This window comes from Lissotriton helveticus, chromosome 1_1 (genome assembly GCF_964261635.1).
Source record: "Lissotriton helveticus chromosome 1_1, aLisHel1.1, whole genome shotgun sequence".
NCBI classification, from domain to species: domain Eukaryota; kingdom Metazoa; phylum Chordata; class Amphibia; order Caudata; family Salamandridae; genus Lissotriton; species Lissotriton helveticus.
This window is the reverse complement of record NC_136057.1, coordinates 534473872-534501826: the sequence shown is the minus strand read 5'-3', so window position 1 is coordinate 534501826 and position 27955 is coordinate 534473872. Positions and strand designations below refer to the sequence as shown.

General features: G+C 45.4%; 1 protein-coding gene across 1 annotated transcript in view; it reads left to right on the top strand.

Annotated features, from left to right (window-relative positions):
* Nucleotides 1-27955, top strand: part of RERG (RAS like estrogen regulated growth inhibitor) — a 659363-nt gene that overhangs the window by 496171 nt on the left and 135237 nt on the right. Inside the window, exon 3 of the mRNA XM_078674012.1 lies at nucleotides 16801-16857. Coding sequence (XP_078530138.1) covers nucleotides 16801-16857 — 57 coding nt within the window. The remainder of the gene's footprint in view (nucleotides 1-16800; nucleotides 16858-27955) is intronic.

The window sequence follows — 27955 nt, the reverse complement described above, 5'->3', positions numbered from 1 at the left end:
TGTTCTCATTAAGTGGTTTTATTCTAAATTAAGTAACGTGCTGGCCAAAACCACCCAGGGTCAGGCTAGCCTATAGGGCAATCAGGCAGTGCTCAGTGGGTTGATCTGACAGTGTTTGGGTCGTTTATTTCCTTTTTCAGCGGTTAGTGACCCTGTTTTATGGCCAGGTGCGCCTGTTTTCCTGTTGATTTCCCTGATATCAGCACAAAAATTAGGTGAAGCAAACAAAATCTCCCATTTCTTGCAAAATACCTGTAGAGCGTGTCTTTATCACCTCAACTTGGCAAGATTTTGGGGACACTTTTCTTGTTGGTGTCCTAGCCTACCTTTTGGTCCGAGCCCGTCCTTGAAAACACCTCAGTCCTCATGCAACATATGTTATAGCCTAGAATTCTGCGGCACTGCAGTCGAATCCAGAAGAAGAACATGACAACATCATGCTAGTTAAGACGGGGCAACCACACACTCTCACTTTAGCACTGGAAGTCTTGTTGTTGGGGGTGTTCATTTTTTATGTATGACTTATGGAACATCCTTTATTCGAAATCTGGTTGTTCACAGCAATGAATTGGCAACAGTTGAAAACAAAAGATATCTCCCAATCTGGCCTTAGCATAAGGGGAAGCGCTGTGTTCCTCTGCCTCATCCATGTCTCCAAGGATGTGGTCAGTATCGCGGGGCGGCAACTTGTGATCTTACCTGCCTTCTTTTGCAACTCTTGGGTCTCCACGAAGCCGAAGGAGGTGGGAGAATGCCATTAGCACACTGCCTACCCCACACACTCCCTCTCTGCTGCAGGCCTCGCCTGACCTACGTTGGCAGGTAAACATACCATGCTGTCCTGCGAGTCTCAGAGTCCACTATGAGTGTAGTGAGGGTTCTATGATCTATGTGTGAGAGGGGACAAACGGGTTTTGGTCAAGGATGGAGAAGGAAGATGCAGAGTGTGATGTGAGAGGGAGATAGGATGGGAGGATGCCAAGTAGTCTTTTGGATTAGGGTTCGAGAAAGGGATTTCAGGAGTGGATGAGGAGATTGGTTGCACCGAAGCTAGGGATTCGTTTTTTTACATAGGTGAAGGTTGAGGGGAGAAGTATAGAGTGTGATGTGGGAGAGGAGCTGGGTGGCAGGTAACGATTTTTTGTATTAAGTGGAAGAGGGAGTGGAGGGGAACCTAATGTCAGGGGTAGATGGGTATGTATGGTATCCTCCATTCTCTGCTGCTCTTAATCTTAAGCATGCTGCAGGTTATGGAGGCTCCAATTATATCATAAAGTTGCAGAAGGAGTAACTGAAGAGCAGGGGTCGGTATTCTAAGTGTTATCATAAACCACACACTTTCAATGTCTATTTTATGTCCTTCAGAACTCCTTGGTAAAAACATCCCCATTATTTAGTTACTCATGCTTAATTCTACAGGTTTCACAGCTGCAAACTTGTAAAATTGTACGAGAAATACTGCCTGGCAGGTTGTCTGCAGGCGCAGGTATGGGGCTTGCTGTCAATACAATTAGTGTGTTGCCACAAAAGTGGCAATGTGTGGCTGAATCCCAGGAAACTGTAGATCAGTTACTTTTTTTTTAACACCAGGGAGAGGTGTGTGCAGCGGCCGGAGCGGCTGACTCTGGAGCACGGGGACCACGGTTTGATCGCCTGCGGCAGCTCAGTGTTGTGGGTAAATGTAGATATATTGTAGATGGTAGCCAGGTAAATAATCCAAGTAAGATGTTTATTAGTTGGTTTCCATAAGATAAGTATTTGGTCCCACCAGGAGCTTGATGGATGTTGCTCAGCCTTCACTCACCAACTGACATTCTCCACACACACCAGGCACACACACATTCTATTCACTCTGACATCACGCATACCAACATTCTACGCATACATCTCACTCATTCTGGCTGAGCAACCTAAAGGAGATAAATCTAATTACAACACTCAGCTTAACATTATGTAACTCTGGGCAATAGCTCACTTAATGTCCCCGACGACCCCCAGCGCCTTGAAACCCTTGAGGGGTGATATGTTCACGCTTTACAAAGACAAATTATTATAATAATTATAACACAGTAAGCCCTGGATCAACATATGGCTTTTGGTCAGTGGGGGTGCTTTTGGCACTCTCATTCACGAAAATGTGTACTATGCCCGTCTTTTAAAGCAATATATGAATGCAGCCTTGAGTAACATAATATTCTGCCCTTTGGCTTTAAGCTCCTTGTAGGCCAGTGTCATCAGCAGTGTTGTCTGTTATGGTTCTGATATTTTGCAGGGATACTGTACCTTTCAAAGTATAATGTGCAGTTCATGGTATTTATGGGTCCCATCCCACTGGCCGTCACGTTACATTTATTTACTTGTGTGTTTGTTTATTAACTGAGTATGTGAGCGGCCGAATGTGGCAAATGACAATTTATCAAAACTAAAATTTCAACTTCCATCAACTCCAGCTGCTCAAAATCTTCAATTAAATATGGTGCAAATGCTTGGAAATAAAAATGGCTAAGACATTAACTGTTCCCCTCTGGATAAACCAAACATGTCACTTGAAACTGTTTAGTGTAGTTTATTGACCTGAAATTACAAAGAGGGTGATTGTTTCTTTATGTGACCTTGGCTGAAACTCCCATGTGCAGCTGAATAAACACAAAGGACAGAAAGCGGCTGAGCTGCTCTTCTCCTCTTACATACAGTGCACTGAAGGACAGGGCTTAATCAGAACATAGGGTAATTTCTGCGGCTTAGACACAATTAACTTTATTAATTTTAAACTTGGATCCCAAAAAGAGCTTAGCATCTATGTCAACCCGGCCCTTAGAAACGCAATGTCCTCACGATTCTCTTTATTAAGACCAGCACGAACAATAGTTTTGTTTGTGAAAATGAACAATGCAATGAATCACAAATCCTATATGTGTATGGGGTTTGCATAATTTGTATTACTCGTGCAAAGACGTGTAAAGATTCTGCTTACTGGCTTTCCCGAAGCCGAGGGTTCACATATTACAAGTCGTATAAGTACAAATAATAGTATTTGTGAAATTTACAAAAAGTTCACCTGAGAAAAACTTTCCTCACTCATCATAGGGACAAAAAGCATAGCTTACCACTTGCCTAATAAGGGATGTGTAGGTGAGCATGGATTCCAGCCTATTACTAATCCCTCAAGTGAGCCAAGGTACCAGAACCAGCTTTTACATGTTATGATCTCTTAATTGCGTCTTACCACAAGTAGGTTTTCCACTGAAGGTCCCACTCCCAATACATCACCTGAGTCCTGTTCCATCTGGATTAAGAAAGAAGATTTTGTCTGGGAGCATCAGTTTTCTTACTCCAAACACTTGAAACAAAGCAGCATTATGACTACTACAACACCTACTCATACCCGAACTCAGCGCTCCAAGGGATTCATTATTGACCAATGGCCAGCAGTCTGACTTCAAGGCACTCTGTATTGTCCAAAGTGCCATATAGGATAATGAAGAATCCTTCATCTGAGTAAAACATGAATCCTATTAGCAAATTAGTATCAGTTGTAATAGACTGGCACTAACAGAACCCCTTCCTGCCAAAGAAAGGATCAAATATAGACGACCACTTGGAATTCAGGAAAGTGATAAAGACCTGGGCTCTTTTGCAACAGATGATCAAAGGGTAGGGTGCCAGAATATTGTTGTCAGCAGAGTGTCTTTCATATTGTTTACAAAAATATCACCCAATGGGAGTAAATAACAGAAAATGTACACCCATTGGAAAAATATTTTTTGGAAACAATATTTAGGGAATATAATTATAAACGACAAAAATTTCAACATCAACATTCTGACATTATCCTGGGCGGCTGATGCCCTACATTAAAGAAGCCCACACATTGATGGTAAGAACATGCATCTGAAAAGTGACCTTCCACTCCCCTATTCCCCACACCATGTTTTAATGCAGCTACACAGTTGCAGCAACATGGTAAGAGGAAAACACTGGTCTTCCTGCATGACAACAGAACACTACCCACATACAAAGCATACTTGGAAATCACATCCTTCCAACCATACCTAATGATGGCAAGTAAGCTTAGAAATTTCACTTCTGTTTGCTCCACTGTACATAGCTACACATGACATGACACGTGAACCTCCTTGGTCATCTCACACAACAACAATACACTTGTCCCATAGGCAACATTACAAATCCAAACCCATTCAGACGTGCATATTCAGTTTAGTTCATGCCTCTTGTATTCTGAAAGTGATTCTGCTCCTATGAAGAGCTGTATTCAGGTAACTGCAGTCCAATGCAATTTATAAATAGGGAAAGATGAATGATAAGATGTATACCACTCACAGTTACTCTTATGAGTGTCCCAGCACTAAAGGTCAAGGAACTAAAAGACTCAGAAAACAGCATTGTTACTTAAAAAGTTATGATTTAAGAAGCTTAGAGGACTGAAGTTTCTTGCTGATGCTGCAGAACTTGAGTGGGAGGCAGTTCCAAACTTGTGTTGACAAAAAGGATAAGGAAGTGCCCAATTCCCTGCTCTATTTTATTTTATGAATTACTTCAAGCAGAGCATCTAATGAGTGTACAACACAAAAGGGGCAAAAATGAGTAAATCTATCGGAACATTTTTGAGGCCAGAGCCATAAAAGTCATGATGAGCCAGCACCAAAATCGTAATCAAGATAATTTTCCTAAATTGGCAACCAATACAGTGCAGTGTGGTGATGAAACGTATGTTCACAATGAGAACATTTTAACAGAAGGGAAGAGGCCACATTTTGTACGTTCTGTAGCTGGTAGAGCCAAGTACAAAACATTTGCATAGTTCAATCTTGAGGTGATTAAATCATGGTCCATTGTTTTCCTGTCTTGAAGCAGAAGAAGAAAAATCAATGTCTTTAGTGACCATAGCAGTGCAAAGTAAGAACCCACCACAGCAGCCACCTGAAACTGGAATGATAGCTGCCAGTCCAGCTTAATTCCCAAATTTCTGGCTATTAAGGCAGGAGGCAGCGAAGGTGGCTTACAGGCTAGCCAATACTTCTCTTATCTCAGGAATGGGGAGAACCCAAACAGCCAAATCTGTCTTATCAGAGTTACATTGGAGGTTTCTGCCCCACATTCAGTCGCGGACCGATCTGAAGCAATGTTTAAAAGATTCTTGAGCAGCTGAGGACTCATTCTCCATATCTGCTTCTTGTCTGCATAGCAGATAATCTTCAAGACAAATGACAGCACCAAGGGGACCAAGCGGATCATATAGATATTAAATAAAGTGGAACTCAAAGATAAGCAGTAAGAAGCCCCAAGGTTAAGAGCTTTGTTGGAAATAAAAAAATTGTAATTCATACAGCCTGTTTTCTAGAAATGAGCGATAACATCAAGGTGGCATTTGACCTAGATCTAACATCAGGTCAATGGAATTGGCTACTTCCAGGAGAGCCGTCTCATTGCTGTGCCAAGGTCAAAAACTCATCTGGGAGGGTTGAAGCAGCCTGAATTGATCAAGATACTCTGAGATTTGGTTGCTGTTAAACTTTTCCAACATTTTAGAGGTGGCTGTTAGAAGTGAAATTGGTCATAATTTGCTAGCTGTGCCCAATCAGGCGTAGGATTGTTGTAACAGTGTGATTACTTTTGCTTCCTTCCACCTAGCTGCAACCCGTGCCCTCTATAGAGAGGTGTTAAAAAGCTGGTTGAGTATCGCATTAACTATCTTGGTGGCTAATGTCAGGCATGAAGAGAGATGTGGATCCAAGGGAGAGCCTGATTTACAATTAAAAATAGTGTTGTGAGACTCTTCTAAGGAGATGGGTTTAATTGTAAGAGCTCGCAAACCACTGTCCAAACTGGACACGTCATAGTATTGGATATTTAAAGTAGCTGTAGTTGCCTGAAGGTTAGTCTAATTTTTTTATGATTTTCTACATAAAAAAATAATTAGCCAGCTTGTCGCACAGTTCAGAAGAGGCAGTAATATTCTGAGTGAAGGCCCTAGGATGCAGGACATTCTTGAACATTTCATGAGAACTATTTGAGGAATTAACAATTTTACCTTCAAAGTAAGAAGCTTGAGCTGTCTAAATTACATGATAGTCCCTGAGAGCATCTTTACAATTGGCCTTGTCAGCTGCAAATAATGTCTCCTCCAAACTCTTTTGAGTTTCTTACAACCCTTTATTTTACCGCTAGTGAGGTGGAAAACCAAGGGACTGCCAGTCTGCGTTTATATTTAGTGCCCATCCTCAGGGGAGCAATTTGTCAGAAGCTGACCGAAACCAATTATTTGTTGCCTCTCAATATCACCAGACATCTGACTCTGAATGGGTAATACCCCTTCCAGCTCTGGAGGCATGAAAAGTGGGCTAATTAGAGGAGGATTCTCTGTTGACACTGCCCATGTTACACCAAGAAAAAGGAATAAAAAATGATCAGACCATGCATCTACAATTGACACCTCTATTGACAATTTCTTGTTACAAGATATATACGCTCAATTGTGAAAGTGTAGTAAAATGCATGAAGAGTCTTTTACTCATTTTCTTATTACCAACACGGCAATATTAACAAATAAAACACCCATCTTTTATGGATATATTTTCATCAAGACTATTCTTATCTGTTGCAGGGATGACAAAGAATGCCGTAAAAGCACACTGTTCTGTAAGATGGATATTTCTTTACTAATATTGGAGGAACACATGCACAGCTGGGTAAAAGAGCCCTAGCCGGTTACTTGCACATTTTTCCAACAATGAATACTATAAAGCTCATTCACTGCTGTGCATTTGAGTGTGCACAATTGTGAATACAAACATGAAGCAGCAAAAAGTGGTTCCGAGGTTCACCATAAAAAGGACTGTGTATTGTTACTGCTCTCCTTAGTGAAGCTGTGGGTCTCAAAAGTTGGAGGTGACCCTGACCTCTCTTCAATGGTCCTTGACAGAGTTGCAGCTTTGAGTTAAGATGATGATTTTCTTTCCTTTACACTACTTGGCTTCTGTGAAGGCTCATAGGCTACAATGACCACAGTGTCCATTGCCTTCCATCTAGACAGTCACACCCAAAGGGAGCTGAGATGTGCCCCTTGTATCCTGATGGCCCATCTCTCGGCTGATGGATCTTCCTGAGATGGAGTGAGAGGGAGCAGCTGACACTTGCCCCTGAATAGGACTGTGCCTGTTCCCACACAAAGACTGTAGTGAGTCTGGAGCCAGAGCAATGAGGTGAAGATCAAATTAGAAACACGAAACAAGTAAAAGCAAAGCCATACAATGAATCACTATTAAGTTATAGGAGTGAAGACACACACAGAGGTTGGGCTGTGTCTTGATAAGTAGGTGAAAGGAGTGTTTGACAAAGTGAACAGAAAGGATAGAGAGAGAGAGAGAGAGAGAGAGAGAGAGATCCAATATATGGAATTAATCAGGAAAATAAAATAAGATTGAAGGCATAAAGGGCTTGGGGCAAATAGACGAAATTTGGGAGACATAACGCAGATTGCAATGGTGAGTGAATTCCGCAGCAAGTATAGACTAGGGAAACTAGACAATAGAGGCATTAAAATGTGATTTCGGGAAAATGTTAACATAAATGTATGGTGGGAAAGCAAGCTGCAGATGAGTTGAGGAGTTGATTGTATATGGGAAAGTAAATACTCAGAAAGAGAACAGGAGAATAGAGAAATAACAAAAGAAAGAATAAGACAGCAAGCCACCTTGCTGTGCTGCATCGAAGGGAAAGGGCAGGAATATGCAGTAATTATCACAATACAGCACATTCCAGCCTTTTCCCAGTGCTGGCTCACAATGTGCTGCCTAGGGCCAACACAAGCACCCTTGCACCATGGTGCAAGAGTGTTTGCGTTGCAAGTAAGATTGTATTTGTGCATGACTGGGCAACTTCCTGCGCAAAAATGATCATCTGAGGCATTTTCCTCTTTCTAGAAAGAGAAAGTAACAAGTAGAAATAAAAATACTTCTCCTTGTTATGCCTCGCTGGGAAGGCACAGCATTTTGGTGCATTCCCAGGTATACCAGTAATGGTAATCTGGGAATGCATCAAAATCCAAGGTTGTTGCATGGAAACATTCACACAATTCCCATGGAATGTCTCCCTGGGGCAGAGTACTGCAATGCAGTGATTTGCACTGCGTTGCATTACTCTGGATTCATCAAGCCACTCATGGCAACTCAAAGTAGCCTTCCGTGGTTTGATAAATTACATTTTAGGGTTGAGTCGCTCATGCACCACATTGCGTGGTGCAAAAGCGATGCAGCCCCTACATAAATATCAAAAGAAAAATGTCCAGGAAGGAAACAATCAAATATTAATTCAATTATTCTAATGGTGTCATAAATATGAACACTTAATTAATTGTAATCATAGGGATTATTTATTTATTTTATTTGAAAGTTTTATATAGCGCGAACAAGATCTTTGCAGATATCAGAGCGCTTTACAGAGCAGGGAATACCAAACAAGAGAATGAATACGTGAGGGAACATAATAGTATAGGTGAATCAATAATGCAAGTAATTAGTCATAATAGTAGGTGAAACAACAATAAAGGTAAAACACATATTCGTAGGGATCTAGCAGAATAATACAGGAAAAACACAAAGTCATCGGGATCGAGCTGGGTAAAAGAGATCAGTGCTGATACTTTATAGATTCAAGTTGAACGCTCAAGTGTATTTGGCCATGAGAAGAGCTTTTACTTCTTTCTTAAAAAGTGTGATTGAGGAGATGCGCCTTGTTTCAGGAGGGAGTGAGTTCCAGATCCTGGGTGCCATTCCTGAGAAAGAGCGCTTATACGTTTTTTCCTTCCTGAATCTTCGAGGTTTTAGCAGCAGATTGTTTGTGCCTCTAGTGTATCTAGAGCCGCCAGAGATTGACAGCTTCTGAGTGAGGTATCCGGGAGAGCTCAGGTGTACAACCTTGTGTGTCATGCAGGCGATTTTCAGATGTATTCTGGCTTCAAAAGGCAGCCAGTTCAGGGCTTTCAAGTCAGGGGAGATATGCGAGTGTTTTTTTGACCCAGTGATGAGTCTTGCTGCATGCAAGACACTGTTACTGTATCAAAAATAGATTTTAATTCTCAATATACATGTAGCTTTTCTCCAAAGTAAAAGTCTGGCAACAAAGTACTACCGGTCAGTTATAATAAATACAAATACAATGGTAGTATGGAAAAACACCTTTCGCATAAAATATGGACATTTGATTCAACCACATTTACGTGAATTAACACAATACATTTGGTGAATTGAACTCCAATTAATTTGGTATTGATGCAAAAACGGCATAGTGCGTCGACGTTTCGGGCCCCCGTTGGTCTAGCCGATCCTTGGGACCATCTTCAGGACAAAACGGTTGCACAAGTACATATGTCTAAAAATTCAGACTAAGTCACAATAATAGGACAATTGCAAAAAACACAGTTGATGGACAGAATGTAGAACAATGTCATACATTCACCCCAGTACAAAGATCTGGGCCCAAATCCATCGCTGATGAAGGCTGATAGCCAGAAACCGGTCCTTGGATGCTTGATTCCGGTCTGGGAAAGACATGGCTTGGTAGTTCGGACTGGACTGTTCCCATGAGGCACAGGGTCAGAGCTGATTTGCATATAGCCAGTGTCTAACCCAGGGTGGTGTGGAGTGCAAAAAAACGATGGATTTAGGCCCAGATCCTTGTACTGGGGTGAATGTATGACATTGTTCTACATTCTGTCCATCAACTGTGTTTTTTGCAACAATAATAGGACAAGTCAGACTGGTCATGTCATGAAAAGCCACCATGTACCTTCAGCGGCAAGAAAACCGGCGATGCTAAGTCTCGAAACCCCCGGCCAAAACTAAATATGGCCCCAATTTATAGGCCCTGTGTTCAGCAAGTATCATACAATATGGTCTTATAAGTAAATTAAATGTGCTAATTAGGTGTATACCAATTTCACTATGTTTAAAAGGGGAAGAAGCATGCACAGTTCACCACTACTTAGCAATACTAAAGTATGCAGAGTCCTATGGCACACAAAAACTGTTTCAGCAAAAGATGACAAAGACATAGTGAAAGCCAATGCAAAAGATGGTCATTTACAACAATCACTCTATGTGCACACTTGATTTGGCTAAGTATAACTCATTTTGCGAGTGTGGTGTAACTATGTAGCAAAGGTTGCCTATTCGAAAAAGACTTGAGGTGGGGTCAGAGAGATACAGTCCTGGCCAATGAGTCAAGTCACAATTCGGGAACCGTCAAGAAAAAGTTCTTAGGTTTTCCATTGGCTGATGGATTTCCTTAAAGTAAAACTGGCAATGGTGTAAGTGCTTCTCCTGTGTTTTGGCTGGGAGTGAGAGATTCATCTGCATCATATCTTTAATTGAAGATTACAAGATGCATTTTTCATCTGATGTTGCTATCAGAGAGGCTAGTGTTTTGTTGACATGTTTTGTTGATTCACAAAAACTGCAAATTTACTCCTTTAGTTTTACAGCTGCATTTAGAGTTGATTCATGTGTTTTTATTCTGAAAGAAACGAAGAAATTTCTGAAAACTTATGATATACAGCTTTCCAGGAGTTTTCTCGAAATCTGATATACAGCATTCAAGAAGTACTCACATGCCGCAAAATTTACACAGTGAACATTTATGTGTGTGAGAGTGCTTAGCAAAGGCTCATTTGAACGTTCTCATCTTTTCTTGTGTTTTGTTGACATGTTTTGTTGATTCACAAAAACTGCAAATTTACTCCTTTAGTTTTACAGCTGCATTTAGAGTTGATTCATGTGTTTTTATTCTGAAAGAAACCAAGAAATTTCTGAAAACTTATGATATACAGCTTTCCAGGAGTTTTCTCGAAATCTGATATACAGCATTCAAGAAGTACTCACATGCCGCAAAATTTACACAGTGAACATTTATGTGTGTGAGAGTGCTTAGCAAAGGCTCATTTGAACGTTCTCATCTTTTCTTGTGTTTTTTGCCATGGGGTCCGTAGAGTGGTTCTTCTCTTTCCCTTTCTGGCTTTGCATACACTTGTTTGGCATTACTTACAACCTCTACTGAATTACAAGTGGCCAATTATGCTCCTTCTTGCCTAAAATTCCCCTTCCCTGTTTGTTCCCAACACGGTACAGGATTGTGCCTTTTTCGTATTCCGTATTCTTTCCATTGTAAGAAAATAAAATACCCTGTCCGGCTGGACAGTGGCCAATATAGCTCCCATTGTGGACTATGTTTTATTTGAAAACTTGAATCTACATATTCTTGGGGACCACTGTTGTTTGAAAATTATAGCTACCCACGGTCCCTGGATAACCGAATGGGTTCCCTTGTTGTTTAAAACTGCCACTACACATGTGGCACATCTTACGATTTGAAAATATAGATTTAGTCTTGCAAACAGTGGCGGCTCGCACATGTAACACTGTGGGGCGGCAAGGTGGGGCAGGGGTGCAATGGAGTGTGATATGCGATGGGAAAGTGGAGAGTGAATACATTAATAAATAAAAGCACTTACTTTGCGCTCGCAGCATCGCCGACTACCAGACGGAGTTAGAATAGAAATTCTGCCCTCCAACACTGTCTAGCACCTACTTTGAGGTTAAGTAGTCAGTAGAGTTACAATGGTAAATCTGCCCTAAAGTCATTGTCCATCACCTTCCCTCAGGTGTGTATTAAGCGAATTAAAAAGAAAATCTGCCCCTCAGAAACTGTACATCACCTACTCTGAGGTAAGTAGTCAGCAGAGTTTCAATAGTAAATCTGCCCTTGAGCCACTGTCCAGCACCTTCCCAGAGGTAATTTCTCAGCAGAGTTAGAATAGAAAATCTGCCCTAAGTCACTGTCCATCACCTTCCCTGAGGTAAGTACCCAGCAGAATTAGAATTGAAAATCTGCCCACCAAAAACTATACATCACCCAACCTGCGGTAAGTAGTCAACAGAGTTAAAATACTAATATGCCCCACAATCCCTGTTTAGTACCTTCCCTGATGTGTGTACTCAGCAGAGTTAGAATAGTAAAACTGCCCCTTACTCAATTTTTGTCACCTTCGCTAACGTAAGTACTTGGTTGATTTAGAATAGAACATTTGTCCCATAAACTGACTAGCATGAGGTAAGTTCCTGGCAAAGTTACAATAGAAATCTACCTACCCCCAGAAACTGTCCATCACTACCCTGAGGTAAGTACCTGGCGGAGTTAGAATAGAAAATCTGCTCCCCAGACACTATCCAGCACTTACCCTGAGGTAAGACGTCAGAGGAGTTAGAATAGTAAATGTGCCTCTCAGTCACTTGTCAGCACCAGCCGCAGCCTGAGCAGGTAAGAGGTGTGGTGCGGGTGGGGGGGGATTTTGACAGACGATGAACAGTGAAAATTAAATAAATAATTATTTTACCCTGGTCATCGTCCGTCGAAATCCCCCCTCACCCAGTCCCACTGTTCCACCGCTATTACCTGTATAGGTTGCAGCTGGTCAGCATCTTCCTGAGGTAAGCACCCGGCTGAGTTAGTTTACTAAATCTACCCCCCCCCCCCACACACTGCCCATCATCTAATCTGAGGTAAATACTCAGCGTTGTTACAATAGTCAATATGCCCTCAGTCACTGTCCATCAATTTGCCTGAGGAAAGTACCCGGCAGAGTTAGTTTACAAAATCTGCCCCCCCAGACACAGTTCAGCACCTACTCTGTGGCAAATATTTGGAGGAGATAGAATATTAATTTTGCTCCCAATAACACTGTCCAGCACCTTCCCAGAGGAAACTACCAGTCAGAGTTAAAAAAAGAAAAAATGCCCTCACAGACTATGTGCAGCATTTTGCCTTTTTAACAATATCATAAGTGGTAAGTTTAAATATAAATATGAACGTGCCATGTTTCCCATGCTGTTTTACATTTATAGTCATGTAACTACATGTATAGTCATTTAATTAAGTACTAGTTAATACTGCTTTACCTTTTTTGCAAGTATTGTGTGAAATCGATTTCTTTAAAATGTGTCCACTTATGTTGAAAAAGCTCTGTTAAATATAAAATATTTACATTAGCAAAAAAAAGTTCAGAGGACAGAATGTCCGCATTCTGTCCATCATTTGTTTGCTGTAACACTTTTCGCCTTAAGTGGGATGGGTATGCCCAGATGTGGGTCCCATGCTCACTGTGCCACTGGATTCAAGCTACCCTGGCTGATGAAGGGTGACATACCCTGACAACGATCCCAGGAAGCTTGTTTCCAGTCCAGGGATGACCTGGCTTGGCAGTTCGGTCTGGACTGTTCCCATGAGGCACAGGGTCAAGACTGATTTGCATATGGCTGGGTCCAAACTGGGGTGGCGTAGTGGGAAAAAGAACAATGGATTTAATCCAAATCTTTTGACTGGGGTAGAATGTTTGCATTGTCAGCATTCCCTCCATCATTTGTTTGATGTAACACTTTTTGCCCTAAGTGGAATGTGTATGCCCAGATGTGGGTCCCTTTGGTCACTGTGCCACGGGATTCATGCTTTGCCCACTACACCACCCCAGTTTGGACCCAGCCATATGCAAATCAGTCTTGACCCTGTGCCCCATAGGAACAGTCTAGACCAAACAGCCAAGCCAGGGCCTCCCTGGACCGGAAACAAGCATCCTGGGACCGGTTTCAGGGTATGTCACCCTTCATCAGCCAGGCTAGCTTGAATCCAGTGGCACAGTGAGCAAGGGACCCACGTCTGGGCATACCCATCCCACTAAAGGCAAAAAGTGTTACTGAAAACAAATTAAGGACGGAATGCTGACAATGCAAACATTCTTCCCCACACACACAGTGCACGAACAGGGATTGCATTTCCAAGTGGGAACAATATGTGACCCCTCTGCATGCACCCCCTGGCCCAGATCCAGTTGGGGGCCCTATATTGGCCTTCTTTCCTGCAAAAAATCTGATGGGGAAGCTACAGCGGGTGCAAAACATGGCTGCTAAGCTGGCTCTCTCCCGCCCTAGGTCCAGCTCCTCTACTCTTGCCCCACGAGATCTACATTGGCTCCCGGTAGACTCGCGGGTACAGTACAAAGCTGCCTGTCTGGTGTTTAAAGCTGTACACCAACAGGGCCCTATTCCTTTGCAAAACATGTTTGCGTGGTATCATGCTTCGAGGCCTCTCCGCTCTTCATCGGCGCATCTTCTTGTGGTCCCGAGGTTCCATAGAGTGAGGATGGGTGGCCGCTCCTTTAGCGTTGCAGCGGCCAAACTTTGGAACTCCCTGCCACTCTCCTTGAGGAGTCACAAGGACTATTTTCCGTTTAGGAAAGCGTTAAAAACACACCTATTTCCAAAGACTGTCTGAGCGGTTAAAGTGTACGGTCTCTTGATCAAAGCGCCAGGATGCCCTCTGGGTGACAGGTTCTGCGCTCTATAAATATACTGAATAAATAAATAATAAATAAATGTCCACCACCCATTTCAGGGTGGGCTCATCAACACCGCCAGCATATTGAGGTTGATTGCAGACCGCTGGCGCTGTGGTATCCTTGATCGCGGTAAAGCTGGCGATCTCGTGGCAGACCCACAGTGGTGGCGATAGACAGACTGCCACTGTACAGTGCTCATAATAAGGCCCTTAATCTTAAGAAGTGAAGAGAAAATCATTCAGCGTGGCAAGGTTGCAGGCTGTATCCAAAGAAGTCTCCATATCTTTGTATAGGCATTAAATGAGGTCCTACTAAAGCCAATGCCTTTGATGGCAAAAGCTCTGAGCTCAAAAAGTTCAAATTTTATGCCCAGGGAAGTTGTTTCACCAGACAGATACTTTTGACTTGTTCACCTAGTCAAGACGCTTACCTTCAGACTTAGTCTCTCTTTTGGATCTCTGAATCAGTGGGGCAAGGCAGTGGGCTCTGTCCAAGGATGGGTTCCATGAGGCCGAATACCTTATCACTGAGGGTCCGCTGACATGGAAAGGAGCTCTGAGAAGGAGAAACCAGTTTTCTGAGCTCATTGATACCGCACTTTGGGTGGATAGGCTGGGGTTGTACGTCCTGATCCTTGAGAGGCCTGGAAGTCCAAAACATTTCTAAATCTCATTTTTTCAAAGGCAGTGGGAGAAGACCAACTAGACACAGCCATGGGTCCTGAGAACTTAGAAACAGCACATGGGCCCTGAGAACTTAGAAACCGCACTTGGGGGTAATGATTCACTCTAGCAGAGGCCACCAGCAGGGTCAAAGTCAGGTCCATTTGGTTCTGGTCAGCTGGGTACTCCAGGGAAAATGTCTTTTGCAGTTTGTGGCCCTGTAGCTACACAGGAAGTCAGCCAATTGACCGTTGGAGTTCACGTACTTATTTTGGGTACAAGGGAGAACAGATACTTTCCTTCAGGGCTCCTCCCAGTTCACGGACAGCAGGTGCATTCCACAGGTCCAGAAAGTGTTCTATAGTGAGTACGTAGGGGTGCCAAATTCATGTCTGGCAACCCTGCCCATTTTTGCAGCAGTTCCTGTTTGACTTAATGGGGAAGTCCGTTTCTTTCCTTGTTCAGGGCCTCAGTGCCTACCCAGAGATCTGGCCAGGGTAATAAGCAGTTTAGGAACATCTTTCCTCTACTGGGTCTGGTGCCAGCCCTACTGGAAGGACAACGTCTGGGTCCTAGGTATCACCTAACATTTGCTTATGACAGAACATGCCCATGTGAAGTAAATTAAGTTCCTGTGTCTACGCCAACGGTCTTTCTGCCATGGGAACAAAACACATCTCCACACCCAAGGAATTGTTTCTGCTCTGGGAGAAGTTTTCACACCTGATCAAGGCTAATCCTTTCTGGGGTACTGCTTTAGAGCTAATGCTAATTAGCTTCCAGGGCCGACAGGCAAGGAAAAAGGTATCTTTTTAAAGCTTACTTTTCATGATATTTTTATAAATTCAACTTTACCACTTAATTGAGTTTTGTTAACTAAACTATTAAAAATAGTGGTTTAATTATTTTTGTAGCTGGTTCCATTCCCGGGATATAGGAATAGTATTTTTAATCTGTACTCTGTGAAATAGGTTGGCTTACCACACTGAAAATAGCTTTTTGAACCTTGTCACTGTAGCGATATGTTAATTTAAATGTTCTACATGTCCCACTTGTAAATACCATCCATCGTCCCTTGTGGGCGACAAGGCCTACTTAGGGGTGACTAACTAATATTTAAAAGGGAGGTCTTTACGTGTCAAAAGGTTGATGTGGACAGGCTGCACTGCAGGTTTTGAACTACAGCAGTCAGTCGAGACAGAGGTAGGCCTGAAGCTAGGTTTGCACTTCCTCTGTAGTGGATGGCAAGATAGGTGGTGCAGTCCATGTGGCATCTAACTTCCAGGCACTGGAAGCACCATCGTCTAGGGCCTTATAGGATAGTTAAATGTGCTAATCAGGAATAATCCAATTTAAACATGTTTAATAAGGGTGTGCAGGCACTTTACTCCGGGTTAACAGGAGTAAAGTACATAGAGTTCTAAAACCTGGAAATTTGGGTTCGGTGAAGAGAGACAAAACTGGGGTAACCAAGCAGAAATAGTGGATTTCCTACGGGCTCAATCTGTCAGTAATGGTGAAACTAAGCTAGTGTAAACGCTTGTTGACTTACTACATGAAATGTAACTAAGGTACTCTCAACATGACAAAACTTTATACTAAACATTATATTTTGCAATAGATGTTCCTACCTTTATAGTATTTTTATAAAACGTTGACCTAGATTCAATATTTTCAGCTGTAATATATGTAGCTGGACATGTATTTATATTCAATATTTTGTTTTATCCATAGCTCTTGCCGTAAGATTTCTGACAAAGCGATTTATCTGGGAATATGACCCCACTTTAGGTAAGTGATACTCTACTGCTAACCTTTCACCCATGATGCCTTTATCTGAAAGTGTTCTTTTCTGCAAATGGCTGCTATGGAAGCCTGTGCTTGTCCAGTGATCCAAAGAGTTACTGCACTTAAACTTGAAAAGAAGTTTTTTGAAAATGCACGTGTTTTGATCGCAATTCCATTACCTGTTCGTTAAATAACATATTCTAGGGTGCCTGTCACATATGAAGTAAAAGAACCAGTCATTTTCTAATGCAGAAAGTCAATTTTTGAATGGTTCTCTGCGCACACTTTCTTGTGTAACAATCAACAAGACTAATCCAAGTTCATTTAGTGCTGCTCCATCCATTGCACTTTGTCAGAGTGCCCTGAATCATAAGTAAATATTGGTCTGGTTAGGAAACTCCTTCCCTGAAGAATGTGCGCACTTGTTACAGGGAACAGAAAGAGTTCCTTATCAATACTTCAAGCGACGTTGACTTCAAAAACAATCATGAACCATCTTGTCAATGAGTCAAATCTTCTTTACTTTAGGAAGGTATTAAATTGTTAAAATCTACTCCAATACACTCAACATTCTGTGGACATCAAATGAAATTTTCAATTCATGAATTCAATCACCCAATGCATTTTGGGTCACTGCATGGACCCTTCTTCAGGGGTCTATAGAAATGATAAACAAGAAGCTGATCAATCAAAATTGTCTAAATACATAAATACATATGTTACGCATTAAACGTTCAAGGCTGATCAATTAACACGCATACACATTTAATGTCTGCTCTATATGGCTATACCACATAAACAATCCCCTAGGTCGTCCTGTTCAATCAAAGTAATAACAGTGCTGCCTATCATGATTTCCTATTTAAAATGACAAAGGTTAGCCTGCGGCAACATAGTACAAGCATCTGCATCATTATTTGCATTGAACCCAAAGCGAGTAAAAAGAACGTAATAGGGTTGCTGTTATGAAAATGCTTGTGAAATCTACAGAAGCCAACTGTTCCAACTGTACGTGTGCAAATTACTGTCTCGTGAGTTAATGTTCAGCACAGTAAACATGCGCTCGATACTCCAACTCTCATTATGCCCGTTAACCAAAGGACTTCATAGTTCATACGAACACACCCTTTTGTAATTCGTCGAAACAAACTGTTCCGACTGCGCATATAAAGCCTGAAGTATTTCCCCATCGTTATCAGCGCGGTTCAGGGAATAACTCTCTACCACAGAGGTTGTCTATTAAAGATTTACTAAGCATTGCCAGCAGAGAAACCGCATGAACATCCTTGATATTATTAAATTTAATCTTTTCACGATCTGTGAGCTGAAACCGGCCGCTTGGCAGAGTTCAAACACTCTTCCTGTGTACGTTATACGTGATAAGCACTGTGACGAAGTCACGTGTCTACCTGGTGTGCTGAAATTTAAAGGGGCCCGTTGTATTAATGCTGAACTAGTGGATTAAAGTTACGACAGTGGATAAAGCAAAGCTTTATCCAGATCCACGTCTGGATCGCCCAATTTCGAGGCCCACGAAACCTCACATTTCTCAATGTCATCTTGGATCCCCATCATTAAAATCCTATAAATCTCTCTGATCCTCCTACCACCATTTAACAGATAATCCAATAGATTACTTGTGTTTCCAAAGGAAATCCGAGGTCTCTTGGCCTCTAACGTTTGAGCAACCTGAGCATATTTAAACCCTTGGTTATCGGATATGCCATATCTTTGTTGGACCATCTCGAAGCTAAGCACAGCAGTCCCTTTCATGATGTCTCCTACTGTTCTAATGCCCTGCTGCTCCCAATATCTCCACCTTCCATCACTACTAAGTTGCGGAAAGATCCCAGATTGCCACAATGGCATATGACAGTTGATTTTTGGGATTATCAGTGATTTTTGTACAAGTTTCCAAACCTCCCACGCACTACATATAACCTTATACCGCATTTTTTAAAAATGCTGTTGATCTATTTTCCTTAATAGTAACCCCACAGCCTCCCTGCCCAGCAATAATTCATATATAGACGGGAGATTTTGGTTCCCCCCGGGCATATCAGCCACCCTAGTGGCTGGATCAAATAATATTGCCATCTGGGTTAGCAGACATGCCCAATGATAAAACCTAATATTAGGTACTCCGAGCCCACCTTGTTCCTGTGGGAGAGACATAAACTTGAGAGAACGCCTCGTCTTACCATATTGCCATATAAAATTCCTAAAGATTGTTTCCATTGATTTTATCAGGCCTTCCTCAATTAAAAATGGGATAGGGCGAAACAGATAAAGGATTTTCGGAAACATCGTCATTTTTAAAACATTGGACCTCCCTATTAGGGATAGGTGCATTGCGTTCTTTTGAGATCTACGGTAATTGATTTTAGCAATGAAATAAAGTTGTCCTTAACGATTAAATCAGTTACTGCATTGATCGTAATTCCCAGATACACTGCCGATTCAACATATCTAGTGTCGGTTTTAATGATGTTATTAGTGCAGATTTTCTGGGTTTTACCCTCATTCAAACGATATCCTGAATAGCGACCATATTCTCTTGTGATCTCAACAAGTGTTCGCATAGCCATGTCGGTTCTGGGGTGATCACTGCCAGATTGTCAGCATAGGCCAATAGTTTTGTACCAAACCCATTGATAATTACCGGCTTGATATCCCTACAATCCAATATCTGCTGAACCAACGGATCAATATATAGCGCAAACAGTATGGGTGAACAGGGACACCCATGGCGCGTCCCTCTTGTAATATATATTTTTTCTGAACTATCACCCATTAGCTGAACTCTAGCCGTTAGGTCCTAGGACACCCCCGCGCCGCACGGCCACCAGCTGCTGCGAGTGCCCCCCTTGCCGGTCTACCTCGCTGCCGCCGCGTGACCACGCCCCCTGCCTCCGAGCGGCGTGGTCCGTGATAGCCTGACCTGACCCTGTGGTTGTTTGCTGTTTTTTATTGTTTTGTCTAACTGTGTTGCCTGTTTTTTCTTAACTTCTTCTAATTTCCTTCCTGCTTTTCACCCTGTGCTGCCGTCCGTCGTCCTCCCTCCCCGCTTCCCGCCACCGCCGCTAACCCCGCCCCTTTTTTCCATCTGTACCCTCCCCGCTCCCGCCTCCCAGCTGCTCCGCCCCCCCGCGCACTTGGCCATATATGGCGACCGTGCGACGCAGGTGAGTGTGACCTAGTCCTAGGACACCCCCGCGCCGCACGGCCACCAGCTGCTGCGAGTGCCCCCCTTGCCGGTCTACCTCGCTGCCGCCGCGTGACCACGCCCCCTGCCTCCGAGCGGCGTGGTCCGTGATAGCCTGACCTGACCCTGTGGTTGTTTGCTGTTTTTTATTGTTTTGTCTAACTGTGTTGCCTGTTTTTTCTTAACTTCTTGTAATTTCCTTCCTGCTTTTCACCCTGTACTGCCGCCCGTCGTCCTCCCTCCCCGCTTCCCGCCACCGCCGCTAACCCCGCCCCTTTTTTCCTTCTGTACCCTCCCCGCTCCCGCCTCCCAGCTGCTCCGCCCCCCCGCGCACTTCGCCATATATGGCGACCGTGCGAACGCGCAGCGTTGACGTGCAGCGGGCGCGCCGATTGTGCGCCGAAGGCGCGCCAAAGGTAAGCCCGTCTGCGCCCGTCCGCGCCTGGACCGCGCCCAGGGCCAGGACCCCTGGCCCCCACCGACGGAAGCCGACCCGACGAACCTACAACGCCGCAGAACTCCTCGCACTCAACACCGGCGGTATCCCGGGATGTCACCGAGCCACCCCGAAGCACACCCACGGACCCTTCAGCTGCCACGCCTGCAAGTTCACCTGCATCCGGACCTACCCTGCACCCGCCAAGCCGAACACCAGCAGCAACCACCTCAAGTGCATCCTGCTCAACACCCGCTCCGTCCACAGACACGCCATCGAACTCTGGAACCTCCTAGACACCACAGCCCCTGACATCGCCTTCCTCACGGAGACCTGGATGAACGCCTCCTCAGCGCCTGACATCGCCATCGCCATCCCACAGGGCTACAAGATCACCCGGAGGGACCGCACCGCCAACCAGATGGGAGGAGGCATCGCCATCATCCACAGAGACACCATCCGCATCACGACCAACACCGACAACACCCTAACCACCGCCGAACACCTGCACTTCCAGATCCACACCGACCCGAGGACCACCCTCAGAGGCACCCTGATCTACCGACCCCCGGGACCACGCACACGATTCAGCGAGGACATCGCCGACTTCATCAGCCCGCACGCCCTCCCCTCCGCCCACTACATCCTCCTGGGGGACCTCAACTTCCACCTGGAGAACAACAGCGACCGCAACACCACTACCCTGCTCGACAACCTCGCCAACCTCGGACTCAAGCAGCTGGTGTCCACCCCCACCCACCTCGCCGGACACACACTCGACGCCGTCTTCTCATCCAGCAAAGACATTGCCTTCAATCACGCAGCAGAACTCCACTGGACGGACCACAGCTGCGTCCACTTCACCTTCAAAAGAACGACGATCCACCACCACCAGCAACAGATTGCCCGAAGAAGCTGGAACAAGATCACAGCCGACCAGCTCACCGCCTCCCTGAACCAGCACCCTCCTGCCAGCTCAGCGAACCCGAGCCAGGCCGCCGACAACCTCACGAAGTGGATCAGCAACTGCGCGGACGAACTCGCCCCTCTAAGGGCCCCGCCCAGCAGACCCGGCAGCAGAAAAACCCCTTGGTTCACCGACGAACTCAAGAGCTCCAAGAAGAACTGCCGAGCCCTCGAGAAAGTATGGAGAAGGGAACCAACAACGGACAACATGACCACCCTCAAGCTCGCCACCCGGAAACACCACCAACTGATCCGCGCCACCAAGAAAAATGCATACAAGGGCCGGCTGGACAACAACGCACACAACTGCAAGGAACTCTTCAACATCGTGAAAGAGCTCTCCAACCCCAACGCCGGTAACAACGACATCACCCCGTCGCAAGACCTCTGCAACTCCCTCGCCTCCTACTTCCACAACAAGATCGCGGACATACACAACAGCTTCAGCATCCAACCGACGCACGCCGCAACCGCAGCAACGCCACCCACCACCACCCTCCGCGCCTGGACTCCGATCAGCACCGAAGACACCATCCGCACAATGAACTCCGTCCACTCCGGATCTCCGAACGACCCCTGCCCTCACCACGTCTTCAACAAGGCCGACGTTGTCATCGCACCCCACCTACGGGACATTATCAACACCTCCTTCGACACCACCACCTTCCCGGAGAGCTGGAAGCACGCAGAACTCAGCGCTCTACTCAAGAAACCTAAAGCGGACCCAACCGAACTCAAGAATTACCGTCCCATCTCGCTCCTCCCGTTCCTGGCCAAAGTCATCGAAAAGACCGTCAACAAGCAGCTGGCCGCCTTCCTCGAGACGAATGGATCCCTCGACCCCTCACAGTCCGGCTTCCGAGCCAACCACAGCACCGAGACCGCCCTCATCGCCGCCACCGATGACATCCGAACCCTGATGGACAACGGAGAAACAGCGGCCCTCATCCTCCTGGACCTCTCCGCGGCATTCGACACTGTCTGCCACCGCACCCTGGTGCAGAGCCTCAGCAACATCGGAATCCAGGAGAAGGCACTGGAATGGATCACCTCCTTCCTCGACGGAAGAACTCAGAGAGTCCGCCTACCACCGTACAAATCAGAGGCCACCGAAGTCATCTGCGGCGTCCCTCAAGGATCCTCGTTGAGTCCCACCCTCTTCAACGTCTACATGAGCCCCCTCGCGGCCATCGCACGCCAACACAACCTCAACATAATCTCCTACGCCGACGACACCCAGCTGATCCTCTCCCTGACCAACGACCCCGCCGCCGCTAGAGCCAACCTGCACGAAGGGATGAGAGATGTAGCCGAGTGGATGACGACCAGCCGCCTGAAACTGAACTCAGACAAGACGGAGGTCCTCATCCTGGGCTCCTCGCCCTCCGCCTGGGACGACTCCTGGTGGCCCCCCGCCCTGGGCACCGCACCCAAACCGACGGACCACGCACGCAACCTGGGCTTCATCCTGGACTCCTCCCTCTCCATGACCAGACAAGTCAACGCCGTCTCCTCGTCATGCTTCAACATCCTACGCATGCTACGGAAGATCTTCTGGTGGATCCCCATCGAGACCAGGAAGACTGTCACCCAGGCCCTCGTCACCAGCCGACTGGACTACGGCAACGCCCTCTACGCCGGAACCACCGCCAAGCTCCAGAAGAGACTCCAGCGGATCCAGAACGCCTCAGCCAGACTCATCCTCGACATCCCACGAAACAGCCACATCTCCGGACATCTCAGAGACCTGCACTGGCTCCCCGTCAACAAAAGAATCACCTTCCGTCTCCTCACCCACGCACACAAAGCCCTACACGACCAAGGCCCGAGCTACCTCAACAACCGAATCAACTTCTACGCTCCCAAGCGCCACCTCAGATCATCCAGCCACGCCCTCGCCGCCGTCCCACGCATCCGAAGAGCGACAACAGGAGGAAGGTCCTTCTCCTACCTGGCCGCCAAGACCTGGAACTCCCTCCCGACCGACCTGCGCCTGACCCAAGACCACCTCTCCTTCAGGAAGAAGCTCAAGACCTGGCTGTTCGAGCAGTAACGGCACCCCCCCCTCCTAGCGCCTTGAGACCCTACGGGTGAGTAGTGCGCTCTATAAATGTATTGATTGATTGATTGATTGATTGATTGATAGGTCCCCATACATGGCCTTAAGGGCATTCAAGATTTTTGGTCCAAAGCCCCTCTGGTCCAATACCCCCCACAAATACTTCCATCTCACGCGGTGAAATGCTTTTCCCGCGCCGAGGAGGATCACGGCCATCCGCCCCCGTGGCAACATGGGCATCAAAAAGAGATATAGCACGTCTTATATGGTCAGTTGTCCCACGGCCTGGGATGAATCCATGCTGCCAGGGGGAGACCAGACCACCGATGACCCTCCCCAACCTCTTAGCAAGAATCTTAGCATAAATCTTGGTGTCTGCATTTGAGGGATATTGGCCTATATGACCCAGGAATTTCGTTAGGTTTCCCTTTCTTGTGAAATACAACTATATTCGTCTCTTTCCAGGTCTCGGGGATTCGGCCAGTACATATTATTCCATTGAATAGATCTAATAGTATTGGGGCTTATTTGCTCGACAAACTCTTGTAGACTTCCAACGGAATACTATCTGGCCCTGCGGCCTTACATGTTGCTAGTTCTTGCAGTGCCTCAAGCACCTCACTAATCGTCAGATCTTTGTCTAAAGCTTCCATATCTACATCACCCAGCTTAGGGCCTTCCTTCTCAAATTCTCCACTTAACGTATCCGAATCCCCCTCTTCCTGATACAATGCTTGATAAAAAAACTTTCAAAATATCCATTGGTTCTACATAATCCTGGCCATTCTCCTGTATATTTACTATTACATTCTTGGTAGTTCTCTGCCTAGTCCGTAGCACCAATCCCTACCCGCCTGTTCTCCCGTTTCGTATAGTTTGCACCTGTGGGCCTGATATTCGCTAGCAGCTTTCTTAGCCATCTGTTTAATAATCTCTGCATTGATAGAACTAATTCTCTGTAGGCTCTCCTTCCCTTCCCTACCATGCAAGATATCACTCCCATGTTGCTCTTCTGCCACTACCAGTACTATCAACCTCTCATTTTCTGACGTTACCTGTTTCCTAAGCCGAGCAGCATAGTTTATTGTCACGCCTCTCAAGGTCGCTTTAAAGGCGTCCCATACATTATTTCTCGATGCACTAAAGCGTTTAGCATCGAAAATTTCTAGGGTCCACTTCCTTAAATGTTCCACATATACACTATCTGCTAGTAGCTTTCTATTCAAGGTCCATCTCCCCTGTTTTCTCATGGACGTACCCAGGTCGTAACTCAGTATGAGTGGACTATGATCCGAGATTATTTTTGGTAATTTCCTTATGCTAACCTCCTTTCTCAATTCTGTTAAAGAAATTAAGAAATAATCCAGTTTTGTGTATCTCTGATATGGGCACGAGAAGTAGGTAAACCCTGGGTTATTAGGCTCTTTGTTTCCCCAGACGTCTACTAATCCATGTGACTTGATCTGGGAAGTCAGGGCCTGGAAAACTTGAGGTTTCTGACCTACATAAGGGAATTTATTAGTAAGATCTGCAGATATATTTAAGTCTCTACAGACTATAATAGGAGTAAGCCAGCTAGTTAATTCGTTCTCTATTAGGTCAAATATCTCAGGATCGTCTTGATTGGAACCATAGATTACACAAATTGTGACCCCAACAGAGAGCTCTGCCAGTGCCCATCTTCCTGATGTATCAACCTTATTACGCTTTACACTTCCAAGTGTGGATTTGCCTAAAATTGCTACTCCTCTAACTGTGGAAGTCTGGGAAGAACAGGCTAGAATATCAAAACCTCTGAGATTCAACAGGTGTTTCTTTTCCCATGGTAAGTGCATCTCCTGTAAGCATAAGACATCTATATGCATTGATTTTACAAATTCGGTCAATCTTTGCCTTTTTTTCCAGTCGTTTAAACCCCCGATGTTAACAGAGCATATATTACGTTTTGCCATATTTCACTACGACATTCCCGATTCCCTTTTGAATTTGAATTAACGACAAAAAGTATGGACATTTAGAAGATCCTACACCACACAGAATGAACAATAAATAGTACCAGATATTCTCATTTTCACAATTTTTCTTTTCCTTCCTCCCCTTCACACCTCCCTCACACCCATCCACCCCCCTTTCTGCCCCTACCCCTCCACCCCCTCGCTCCCACCACCAACTCCCCCCCCAGTGAAGAGCTCAGACCTAGGTGTGTGCATGTGATGCATGCAGTAATAGCGGATCGGTCAACCTCTTTTTAACTAACATAGGACACCTGCAAACCCCCAAACAAAAATAACAAAAAGTAAACAGACTGAGTAGCCATCGCAAACCCTTTGCAATGTTTTTTTTTTGCCAGTGAAGCTGCCCTCTTAACCTTATAAGGGACATTCGGACATTACATTCACATAGTTGAGTATGAGTATAAATGATCCTGTGCTTTTATTTCAGATGTAAAGTACCGGGCTGCCCTTCATTTAACACCTTGAGTTGTGCTGGGTTAATAAGGTAGGCTTGGATATTCTTTTCTTGAAAGGGTTTGATTAATTGTCTCAGTCTCCAACATCGTTCCACCGTTGCATAGCAATAATCAGGTCGGACAAAGAAAGTAACCTCCCCACTTGACCTCTTTGCTTCTGGTCTTGCTTTCTCCGATATCGCCTGTCGCAGGATAAAATTCCCCAAAAGTACCAGTATTGCCCTTGGTTTATCCGCTCCTCTTGATCCTACTCGTATTTTAAAAGGGGTGCAATGCGCCCTCTGGATTTCAGCCAGTCAGTTCCAATCCTGGAGCTCGGGAAAGGCAGAATTAAACAAATCGATAACATAAGCCCTTACGTCTGACCCCTCTACCCCCTCTGGTACCCCCAAGACCCTAAGGTTATTTCTCCTCTGCCAGTTTTCCAAGTCCTCCAGCTTCCACTGGATATCCTTGACCTGGGCATTCTGAGTCTCTACTTGGGTGGTGGCTGCGGCAGCTTCGGACTCCGTTGGGACTATCCTCTCCTCAAGATTTTATACTCTATCTCCTACATTCACACAGGCCTTGGATAGTTTCCTTACCACCCCCTGCATCTTTCTCATAGCTGCTGAGATTTGCGACTATCTTAACGTGTTTCTTCTCTGTGTGAGAGAATAGCCTAATGAATCACTTCTAGCAAGGGCTGGTGGGTTGTGGTACTCTCAACATTGGAACTCCCCAGAAATGGGGTGGTGGACTAGTAATCCCATCTTAAGTCTTTTGTGACTTGATTGTGGTTTCCTGGTTGAGTATTAGGCCTCTTAGCGGTTACAGGGGGTCATGGTCGGGACCACTATCTGAGTCAAGGTTGCTATCCCCCAGGGATGAGCTCCATTCCTCATCAGACCACTCAGCCCCTTCTGATACAGAAAAAAAGCAATCGCTGGGATCTGTATCCTTTTCATACTTTTCATACTCCAGCCTTTCCTTTTCTTTTTCCTTTGCACTCAGCAGAACATCAGAAGAGCATATCGCCCCAGAGCCTTCCTCTCCCAAGAGATGGTACTGATCTGCTTCATGCGCTGCCCTCCCAACCACTGCGTTTTCCTGTGGGTCCAGTATATCTTTGTCGACTCCTGTAACCTTATCAATGACCACCTCACTTGCACCCGACTTATTCATGTCCAGAGCATTACCATGCATATCATCACCCCTCCCCCCCACGGAGCAATCCGAAGGAGCTATTGGTGGAATGATGGCTGCAGGGGTGGTTAGTTCTGTTTGTTTATCCACGCTCCTTTGAGGGGGGACTTGGACTCTTCTCAAAGGCTCACCTCATGTTGATGCGAACCTCCTGCACTCTTCGGCGAGTGCGGCGCTGACCCGGCTTCTTCCTCCTCTCCTGCTGCCCGTGTATGCTGCTCCTTACTGCCTCGTGTGAGCATTTCCGCTATGGTTGGGACCGCCAGCCGATTCTTGGCCGCAATACCACCTTTCCCTTTCCTCGAGGGTTCCGGGTGCGGTGTCCGCAGCTTCCGTGGCGTTCCTCTACCGCCCTCCACCAGCACACCTGGTACTCCAGGCTCTGTGACGGCTGATCCCGCAGCTGCCTCTCGTCTCTGCCTGCGGGCTGCCGCTGCAGCCGCAGCTGCCTTCGTTGTAACACCCGCTGCCGAATTCGGAGTCATGACTCCTTCGCTCCATCTACTCTGCCGCCACCAGAAAACCAAGAGCTCCCCGCACGAACGCTCCAACAGCGATACAAGCCTCGCAAGTCTCACGGAGGTCAGCTAGAGCAAGTGGTAAGCCCTACGCTCCAACATAGGTTTTTAACTCGGGATTTGATACGGACACAATCTGTTTACACCATAACCTCATGGAGTTTTTCTATTTTCAACCAGACTGAACCGCCAGTGCTGCCTCCGACCACTACCCGGCGGCCATCTTGCCGTGAAGCAAACTTTCTTACTAACGTATATTAAT